The 11,145-nt window shown below is 42.3% G+C and overlaps 2 protein-coding genes across 2 annotated transcripts in view; one reads left to right on the forward strand and one right to left on the reverse strand.

Moving 5' to 3' along the window:
• Positions 1-6,552, forward strand: part of JAK1 (Janus kinase 1) — a 65,503-nt gene extending 58,951 nt beyond the window's left edge. The window contains exons 22-24 of the mRNA XM_006862458.1: positions 4,583-4,700; positions 5,248-5,358; positions 6,457-6,552. Of these exons, the coding sequence (XP_006862520.1) occupies positions 4,583-4,700; positions 5,248-5,358; positions 6,457-6,552 (325 nt within the window). The remainder of the gene's footprint in view (positions 1-4,582; positions 4,701-5,247; positions 5,359-6,456) is intronic.
• Positions 6,553-10,177: 3,625 nt separating this feature from the next.
• Positions 10,178-11,145, reverse strand: part of RAVER2 (ribonucleoprotein, PTB-binding 2) — a 137,197-nt gene continuing 136,229 nt past the window's right edge. Inside the window, exon 12 of the mRNA XM_006862459.1 lies at positions 10,178-10,903. Within this exon, the coding sequence (XP_006862521.1) occupies positions 10,757-10,903 (147 nt within the window). The 3' untranslated portion in view covers positions 10,178-10,756. The remainder of the gene's footprint in view (positions 10,904-11,145) is intronic.

The raw sequence follows: 11,145 nt of genomic DNA on the forward strand, positions 1-11,145 counted from the left end.
ACCGGTGGCATAGCCCTCAGAATCACAGCAACTCAAACCACCACAGCACGACAGACAGATGAGTGGTGGCCGTTTGGTTTTATGTTGATACTGTCGCTTTAAATTTCTATGTCAATCTTGATACAATCAGATACAATCAAGATGTTCTCTCCTGATACTATCAATCCTGATACAATCAAGCTGTTCTCTCCCAAGATGGTGGCTCCTGGAACAGCTGAGTGTCTTGATCCGGAATACAATGGATTTCTGGATTCTCCTGCAAATTCCCCAGCTGTAAACCCTCCAATCCTCCAAACATACCTTTATATTTGTTTCAGAGTTCCAACACTATCTCTTGAGCCCTCTTGGCCCGGTGTTCCGTGGTGTTGTTTACCGAGCTCTGGCTGAATTTAGGATTTAATTTTTGGCTTATTTCCTTTTTTGTCTGCTTGTCCTGCCCCACAATCCCCGTTCAGGCCTTTTTTCTAGTGGTAAACAGTTCAGGGCTGGCTGTGGCCGTTTTGTTTTAATTGGAAACTGTCTCTAAATTTCAAGGAGATTTGTGCGCATGCGTAGTAGAACCCTCCCAGGGTTGGGCTGGGGTGCCCACTAGCTCAGGCACCCCTATAATCACCAGAATGGAGGTGCGCAGACATCAAGGGATCAATGAACAGCTACCAAAAGAAAAGAATGTCCACACCTTTATCTCTGCGGTTCTGCCAGGCCTCTGTGGCCGCTCTGATCCTTCCCCCACGTGGACTCACCCAAGATGGCGGCTCCTGGAGCAGCTGAGTGTCCCGGACTAGAAAGCAATAGATTTCTTGCTTCTCCCAAAATTCCCCCAGCTGTGAGCCTTCCAACCTTCTAAATATTCCTTTATATGTGATTCAGAGTTTTGGGACCATCCCCTGAGCCTGCTTGGTCAGGTATTCTGTGTTGTCGCTGGCAGAGCTCTTACTGCACTTCCACCCGATCTGCCATCTTGCAATCATAGGGATTACTACCTCTTAATTGTCAAATCACTGAAAATCCAGGCCAGCCAGGTTGACAGAAAACCTTAACTCTCATAGTCCATTCCTTTTCAACTTGGCACCTGTACATTTCTTCATAAACCACACATACTGTCTAAATACAAATAAAAAGTCTTATTTGCTGCTAACATAATGCAGCAAAGACACGTATTAGCCAAAAGCACACTGATACTATTATATCATCCCCAAATTCTTCAAACTCTAAATTCCAAACTGGTACAAAATCCCGCTTCATGAATGAATCTAGAATACAACTTATCTGCTTTCAAATCAGTGGTGGAACAGTCAAAATACAGACATTTCCATTACAAACAGGAGCAACTGAAGGGAAAGATACTTTTTTCCACCACTGAGCACAAAGTAAATTAAAATCTAAGAAAGCAATTTGCATTAACTCTCAAGCCTTGAAAACAATCCCTCTGCTCTCTGAGACTCCCTGGACAATGTCTCTGCCATCCATACTCTAGGTATTGGCTGTACACAATGTATTCTGGGTGGAGACCCTTCAATCCAGGCCTTTAGCTCTGTCTTCCAGGCCCACTACAAAGGCAACTCTGCTCGCTCAGCCTTGAACAGCCGCATTCCCCTAGTCTGTGTGAATAGTACCCCACCCCCTCGGTCCTGGCAGACCCTGTTCTTCTGCCCTCTCAGACATTGCAGTCCCCCTCAGTGTGAATGGTACACCACCCCCTCAGTCCTGGCAGACCCTGTTCTTCTGCCCCCTCAAACTTTCCAGCCCCACCTCAGCTTTAAACAGAGGCTGCTTCTGCAGTTTCTCTGCCACTTTACAGTAGCCCCACACTCCAGAACCCAGTGTGAAGAAGAACTAGCTCTTTGAAACTTAGGAAACGGTGGCCCCACCCTTAGGAACCCTAGAGGACATGGTTCCACCTTTTGGCCCTACCTTTTTTGACTATGGCAGCTTATTTCTTCAGCTTCTGCTTTGATCTCTAGAAAGAGAGCCTGACCTTTGCTCTGCTTGAGCAAAGCTCTTTAGCTCTACTGATTAAGTGCCCATTACCCCATTCCACCAGTAAGCTGTGGCCAGAGGTGTTCAGCTCCCTCATTCCATGGGTCAGAGAGCCTAGCTTTACCTACAAGTGTCCGGAGGCACCCCACTCTGCCTGCAAGAGGGCACTAAGCTCTCTTGCTCTGTGGGCCTGTTTTCATGCCATCTTGTATCTGTCTCTGGTTCTGCTGCTGCAGTTTCTTTGCCACTACCCCTCACCTAACTTCCTTCTTAGCCCTCATTGGAATTGCCTTTGACATCCAGAATTCCACCAACAGTCTCTTCTAGTCAAGCTAGGGTTTTACTGTTAGGCTCCTTAGTACTCTCCCAGCCTCTGCTCATTATCCGAGTCCAAAGCCACATTCTACCCATATTTTAGGTATCTGCTAGAGCACATACTACTGGCACCATTTTTTTTTTTTTAAGTTATCTAGTGTTGATGCAGCAGAAATAGCACAGGTAGATGACTTTAACAATCACATTTTTTCTCACAGTTGAGTAGGATAGAAGCTTAAATTCAGAGCACCAGCTCTGGAGAAGGTCCTTGTCTCCTTTCAGCATCTGTAGGCCCAGCATTCCTAAGAAAGCTCCATGGGTCTTGGCATCAATAGTTCCCTGGATCTAGGAGCTTCACAGTGCAGGGACCCCAAGTTCAAAAGATGCATTCCACTCTGGCACTTCTTTCTTGGTAGTAATAGGTCCCTTTCTTTCTCCTTTTGTAGCTCAGATTGACTCACGATACAGCCTAATTCTGTCACTTGCATCTGACCTCCTTAACAGGTTAACCCAGGATGACATCAGATCAGGAAATACCACTTCAGGTCACATCTCGGGGATGATAGTTAGGTGCCATCAAGTCAGTTCCAACTCAGAAACGCTATGTGAAACAGACCAAAACATTGCCAGGTCCTGCACCATCCTCACAGTTTGGTGATAAGTTAGAGCCCATGGTATTTGCCACTGTGTCAGTCCATTTCATTGGGGATCCTCCTTTTTATCAAGCATGATGTTCTTCTTGATGCTTGATAAAAAGGACTGGTCCTTCCTGATGACATGTCCAAAGTAGGAGAGACTGAGTCTCGCCATCTTGACTTCTAAGGAGTATTCTGGCCGCACTGCTTCCAAGACAGTTTTTTCTGGCAGTCCATGGTACTTTTAATGTTCTTCTCCAGCACTATGATTCAAATATATTGATTATTCATTCTCTAATCTTCTTATTCACTGCTCAACTTTCACATGCATATGAGGCTACTGAAAATACCATGACTTGGGCCAGGTGCACTGACATTTTAAAGAGATCTTGTGCAGCAGATTTGACTAATGCAATCCATCATTTGATTTCTTGACTCCTGCTTCCGTGAGTGTTGATTGTGAATCCAAACAAAATGAAGTCTTTGACAACTTCAATCTTGTTTCCATTCCTCATGATGTTATTTATTGTTCCAATGTAAGGATTTTTGTTTTCTTTACATTGAGGTGAAATCCATACTGAAGGCTGTGGTCTTTGATCATTAATCATGAGGATGAGTACCTCTTAACTGCCAAACCACTGAGAATCCAGGCCCAGCCAGTATGACACAAAACCTTAATTATCTATCATACCATGGAATGGAGGGAAGCAAGCCTGAAATCTGACCAGGCTGCTTCAGAAACCCACACCAGACTCACTGAGAGCAAGACCTGGGATTGGTGGTTAGGATAGTGACAGGGTTTCAAAAAAGACAGGAATAGGGATACGGGGACATTTAGGTGTGCCACTGTAGGATCAGCACTGGACTGCTAACCACAAGTTCAGTGGTTCCAAACCAGCAGCCGCTCCTTGGAAAGCCTACGTAGGGTCACTATGAGTCAGAGCTGACTTTATGGCACTTAACAATATAACAGAAGGTTTCTGACTTGGGCAGCTAGGTATCATTTGCCAAAATAGGTAACATAGGAAAGAGGGTTTGTTAGTAAGGTTGCTCTGCTGACTCATTTTGAACGTGAAGGCGACTCCAACCTGGAAGATGTTTTCCTGTGACCTCCACCAGCTCCACAGTGAGAGCATGCTGCTGCTGTGTGCCGTCAAGTTAGTTCCAACTCAGAGCAACCCTGTATAGGGTTTCCGAGGCAATTAGAGTGGCTAGTGGACTCAAACTGCTGACCCTGCAGTTTGCAACCCAACACATAGCCCACTAAGCTACCAGGGCTCAGTGAAATGAAAGAATATGGACTAAGACAAAAGTTGACACTGATTGTTTGGTGCAGATACACTGCTGAGATACTAGCAAGCATATTGTTGTAGATGTCTAGTGTACACCTAGCAGTGTGTGTGTGTTAAGTGCTGTCGAGTTGGTTTCTACTCATGGTGACCCTGTATGAGGTTTCCAAGGAGTGACTGGTGGGTTTGAACCACCAGCCTTGTGGTTAGCAGTCCAGTGCTGATCCACACTAGGATTAATACATAATATTATTACAGATATCCCATTCTAAGCACCAGAGCGTGACTCCTTTGAGTGCCTGTGTAATGTCTGTTGGAATTTCCTTCTCGGGAAATGAAGTTTCATGTTCTGCCTTCTTCCAGGTACGCCCCAGAATGTTTAATCCAGTGTAAATTCTACATCGCTTCTGACGTCTGGTCGTTTGGAGTGACTCTGCATGAACTGCTCACTTACTGTGATTCCGACTCCAGTCCCATGGCGGTAAGCTACTTGTCTTGTCACTGCAATGGAGCATCCAGCTAAAACACAGCCATCCTTCCTTCTGCTGAAATTTTATTCACGTGAATCCAACCCATATGTTTTAGCAGACTGGGAAATATGCTTCCACTTGATCTGGTTTGTTACTGGACAGTTATATGTGGCTCTCTGGTGCCTTGGTTACAACAGGGAACCCAGTTTTGACTTTCAAAGGTGTTATCTGTATGAATAGACCAGGAATGGTTTCATGTGAGAACAAATGAGTTAGGATACTATTGGTTAGGAGTCTAGCCTATGGTTTGTTTATCCCCAAAGTCATTTTCACAGAAACAGGCTCATAGGGAAGGAGTGGATGGTAGAGTCTGAGTTCATTAATAGACTGATAACTGAGAGCTAGGCAAAGGATATTGGACTTTCAGGTTACTAAAGAAAAAAGTGTTTTTATTGTTACTCTCATTTCCTGTTAACACTGGTAATTTTACTCTTAATGTATTTGGTTTTTATATATAAATATGCTCAAAATGAAATGTTTCATTTGGTTTTATTTTAGTTGTACCTGAAAATGATCGGCCCAACTCATGGCCAGATGACAGTCACAAGACTTGTGAATGCATTAAAGGAAGGAAAGCGTTTGCCATGTCCTACCAACTGCCCCGATGAGGTAATGATGGCTTACTTCACAGGCATAAAACTGCCTTTATTAGGTTTAAACAGCTTGAGTTAGCTAGTAAGGGGAGGTGGGTGGGAGAATGACAGATGGGATAGAAAAATGCCTTTAAAATAGTATTCAGAAGCTGAATTTCAGATAATACATTTGAGAAATCTTCTTAGGGGCTGATGATAGCCATGGACTCTGTTCAAATCAAGGATTAACTCCAAAAGTAGGCTTCCGTCAATGTTGATCCACTTCTTACCCTACAGAACACATCTGGGTCTAGTCTTACTGTGACAAACCAAGAGAAGTGCAATTTTTTATGTAACCTGTTATAACACTGCCCCCATTCTGTGTGATCTCAAGTGAAATGAGTGTTCACTTCAACAGTACATACACTAAAGTGAATCGAGCCTTTAAGACTAAACACTAGACTGTTTATAAGTCACAGAATGAAACAAGTTTGAAAATTTAGAGTCTACACTGAGATTTAACTTCACATTTCCACTGTTTTACAGTAATCACTTGATCTTTCTGAAGGTTAATTAACCCATGAGCTTCTCAACTTTTACAACATTATCTATGAATGATAGAAAATAAGCACTGAGCTGCAAGGTCGGCAGGTGCAGACTCACCAGCAGCTCCTTGGAAACCCTATACAGAGTCGTTATGAGTCGGAACTGACTTGACGGCACTTATGCATACCAGGAGGGTCCAGTCCTTGGAGAAGGACATCATACTTCGTAGTGGGTCAGCGAGACAGACCCTCATTGAGATGGACTGACACAGTGGCTGTGGCAGGTGCTCAGACGTAACAGTTATGAAGGTGGTATAAGACTAGGCTGGGCTTCGGTCTGTTACAGAGTTTTGCTATGAGTTGAAACCAACTCAGTGAACACTAACAAACAAGAACATAGTAGTCTAACGTTTTCTGTATTTAAAATTAATTATATATTCTTGTTTTCTTGTCAGCTTATTTATTAAGGAAAAATTATTTACGTTTTCAAAATTGTTTTCTTACCTCTGATGTTCTGTAATTTTACAAAAGCTTCCAAACTCAACATTTTTACTGTTGTTACTGTTTTTCTGTTTTCCTGCTTTTTACAGGTTTACCAACTTATGAGAAAATGCTGGGAATTACAACCATCCAGTCGGACAACCTTTCAAAACCTTATTGAAGAATTTGAAGCACTTTTAAAATAAGAAGCATGAATAATAACATTTAAATTTCATCATTTATCAAGTCTCCCTTCCCTGAACAAATACCCAAACCATTTAAAGAAGAAAAATTTTAATGGCCAAAGCTTCTGTTCAGTCTAAAAAGTCATTCAGTGACTATGTATGTATCCGTGTTGAAATAAGGCACACTGCGGTGCTTAATGTGCGTAAGAACTTCCCCTTTAAATTTGGCACCAGTAACTTAGCAACCAACAGTGACAAAGTGTTAGAACACACTTAAGCGCTCCTCCTTTTGGAAGGACTGTATCACCATTTATTGTGGTTAGTTTGCCACTACCCACAGTTACCTACCAAAATGGGAGCTTTCAGAACGACAGGGAGTTGACCAAAATCTCTCAAAATGATAGCTTTTTCCCAACTGCTAGTTGATGTGAAAAGTTTTTTCTGGCACATAAACCCAAGATAAATATTGATAGGACATATAGCTAATACTCTAACTTGCCATCAAATTTCATTATCTATACAGTGAGAGACCAAGCCTTTTTGCAGTAGTAGCCACCAGTTAGCATATCATTGTTTCTATACAGAGATGAGTGTATTCCTGCCACCAGTAGGACTTAACCTTTGAACTGAAGTGTTTCTCCAGTGGCTTAGCTCCTGTCCCCTTGGGTGACCCGCGGTACCCATTTTTTTGAGAAAACTGTTTATGCACAAGGGGGCAGCTGTGGAATAAATACTTTGCTGCATGACCTTAATTCTTAAGAACTCAGCCTGTGCCCGTGCTTGCCTCAGCTGTATAACTTTAATTAGGATCATCAAACCCAAGAACCTGGATGTTCTTCTACATACTTTGAAGAAATGTCAGTGTATACCCTTTTACAACTCTGCCACTTTGGGGCAAGCTGTTCTAGCACTGGTTTGGGATGCTGTATGCAACCAGTCTGAATAGATGCCACATAACATTGCACTGTTCTTAGAGTGTTTTGAAACTTAGCTTCCATCTACAAGAGTCTATCACTATTTTGACCTTCACCCTTGGCCATAAAACTTGAAAGAAAAGGCCCAGCTAGAAGCACTTATGGAACCAGGAACCAATTAACCATGTCCAGTTTGCTTGGAGGTACCTTAGGATAATCAAAAACGGTTACTCTGATTTAGTGTGAACCTTAAAGATCCTTATGACCAAGAGTCTGAAAAACTTGGTTAACGCTGTCTAGCATTTGTTCAGTGTCATTACTTTTCTCCTCCTTTTGAGCCTGGAAGAGTGTTCAGCATTCATTCGCTGGCAACAATAAACTTGCCATTTAAACTCAGTTGATACCCTACCATCACTAAGGTCTCTGTTTATTGTCAAACCTGTGGCCACTCTATATGCACTTTGTTTACTCTTTATACAAATAAATATACTAAAGACTTCACATGCATATGCCTTTTAATATTCAGATTTCATTTTCAGAGCATTTCAAACAATTCGCTTACATAGAAAAATAGCAGTTTAGGCTTTGGGGGTTCAGTATAATGGTCCTTATTACCAATACCACTTGATTTGCACATGTATTAATGTCCATTGATCATGGGGCACAGGCTGGTGGGAAATAGCAAGTCCACATGTGATGTAATCCAAAACATCCTCATGTCAGTTTCCTTCACCTTCTTCCTGCTCTCATTTTACAGCTCTGATGTAAAATTCACTGTCTCCCCCCTTTTTCCTGTTCTCATTACAGTAGAGGTATGGCTAAGTTCTGAGGAGGCTAAAAGGCAGCAGGAAAGTGGACCACAAGTGCAGGGCGTCGAGAGAAACCTGCTGTCTGATTGAGTGAGGACGCCTGACCGAGATCTGTGTTTTATAGGTAGTATACTTCTTAGAAAGTAATTTCCTAGGTGTCATTTTCCAACAGAAGTAGTATATACAATTAGACCAGGTAGAATGCTTTACAAAGCATACAACACATGTATCCATTTTAAACTTCGTAAGTCAAATAAGATTCTTTATATCATAGTCAAAATAATAAATCACCCAAATGATAAGATACGTGATGCTCAGATTTTTTTAAAAAAACAACTAGGACTGTTGAGAGCCCCAAACTCCCTATCGGCTATAATCGAATAACAGTAACCTCAGGAATTTCTAGATGGCAAAGGCTTTCTCATGCATTTGATACCAAGGGGTTCAGAAAATGATGTCAAAAATCATATGCAATAAGGATAGACAATTCTTTCAGATATAAATTGGGTTAAATAGCTGATATTTTTCAAACTAACACACTACAAAAGAATACAACAAAGCAGAGTGAGGTATAGCTTATTAGCGCATATTTGTATTGTTGTTTCATAGACTCCTTCAGAAAGGGCAGTACTGACCGCTTTACTTTACTGTGGAAATGGGGCATTCGATGATCAGACTCGGCCATGTTGTAGTGTCTAGAGCAGGAGTGGGGAGCCTTTTTTTCTGCCAAACTTTATAGTATCATTCATGAGAAATAGAAAACGATCAACTTAAAAATTAGCCTGCTATGTTTGATCAAACATTTAATTAATTCACCCCTAATGTGATGGCTGGGCCTGCAGTTGCCTTGGCAGGGCCAGGCCAAATGATTTCAAGGGCTCTGGTAGCATAGTGGTTACAAACGGGGCTGCGAACCTCAGGGACAGCAGTTCTAAACTACCAGTTGTTCCACAGGAGAAAGATGAGGCTTTCTGCTCCCGTAAAGATTCACAGCCTTGGAAACCCTGTACAGGGTCGCTATGAGTCGGAACCGACTCCACGGCACATAACAACAACAACATATGGACCGTGGGAATCCTGGTGTGGTACTATGGGATACGCACTGGACCACAAGGTCAGTTTGAATCACAAAGTCAGTGGTTTAAACTCACCAGCCACTCCTTGGAAACCCCATTATAGGGTTCCTGTGAGTCGGAAGTGAGTTCCCAATGTGCCCACGGGCCAGACGTTCCCACCCCCCATCTAGAGCATTGTTAGTCTATATTGTTACAGGAAGCACACAAGCCTGCAATCCTTGCCACTTAAAAAGTCTGTCCCAAGGCTAAGGATTTGCCCTCAGCTAGAGTAAAAGTGATGGGGAATTAATGCTATTATGTGAGGGATCACAGGCTTGGTATCTATAGGACGAGACAATCAATAGTTTAGGCTCTGCACTCCAGATGGTCTCCTGTCACGACTCCACTAATCCTATGTACCTGTGTTACAGCAAAATCTTACTGATGGACACTGGAATCTGAATTCCATATCATTTTCACATGTGGCAAATTAATACTCCTCCCCCCCAAAAAAAACATTTAGAAATGTAAACAACATTCTTAGCTCAAGGGCAGTGAAAAACAACTGGTGGACTGAATTTGGCCCACATGGACATACAGTTTCCCAAACCCCTGTATTGGATCACAAAACTACTTTGCACCTGTGTTTGTCACAAAAGGTACAAATTCTAAACAATCCACACCAGACTGCCTGCCTCTGAGTCAATTCTGACTCACAGCCACCCTGTAAGCAAAACTGCACCTAAGGATTTCCAAGAAGGTTAACCTTTACAGAAGCAGCCTGCCACGTCTACCGGGAGAGTGGCTGGTAGGTTCAAACTACAACACTGCCACCAAAGCTCCAGCTAAATAAATCAATGAAATGTTGAGGGGTGTGCACCTTGGATGTCACGATTGTCAACTCAGGTTTTAAATTGCCTGGCTGGAGTGTGGGTGATACTCAGTTGTACGTAGAGCATCTTTATGACATCACCGTCACTGCATTTGGTACTTGCACTTCTGCAATTCTAGGAAAAGTTCTAAATCTATAGACGAGATGACTTCTAGGGAAAGCAATTTGAAATGCACATTGGCTTATCAGAAACTCCTGTTTCTAAGGCTCAGGAAACAAAACCGTTTCCTGTTTATTGCTTCAAACTTTATATATGGTGTCAACTATTCCCAGTCCTTAAATAAGGACTATTGAAACACTGTTAATTTCTTCAGTGGACTGTCAGTGAATACCACATTAAAATGCATCTAATTCTAGTGGAAAATGTTCTCAATGAGTGTCTCTTCTTATTGCTATGTATCTTTCATTTGGCAGTTCTGCCTGCTGCACAACACAGATCCTTGTGGGAGATTATAAACCCGTATTGAAAGGATATGGCTAGTTTGAATGAAGTTAAGGCAGCAATGAACAGCAGAGGTACTGCAAGGACCTACGAGGTTACAAGGAGAGCTTTACTCAGTACACTCGTTTCTTCTTTAAGTAGGTTTCCACGTAGTATGCGGCTGTGCCCTCAGACTGTTGGTCCACAATCTCCACAGAACCACTGTCTGGGGCCGAGAGAAGGTACGACGAGCCTCGCTTTTCATTTCTTAAAGATGATCCCTATGAGAAAGCACAAGTGAGGTTTAAATTAATTATAATTGGTTTCTTCACTAAGGGTATGCATAGGAAAAGCACATATGTGTTGGGATAAATATTAGAGCTTCATCACAAAACACATACAAGCTGCTTTGTTAAAACAAATTAGAAGGTTAAAACAAATTAGAAGGTTAAAATCACCTGTGGAGCTTTAGCACACTACAAACAAGCCTCTGAGTGCCCCCTCCTCTACCCCTCCACAATCA

Source organism: Chrysochloris asiatica, unplaced genomic scaffold (assembly GCF_000296735.1).
Source record: "Chrysochloris asiatica unplaced genomic scaffold, ChrAsi1.0 scaffold00048, whole genome shotgun sequence".
NCBI classification, from domain to species: domain Eukaryota; kingdom Metazoa; phylum Chordata; class Mammalia; order Afrosoricida; family Chrysochloridae; genus Chrysochloris; species Chrysochloris asiatica.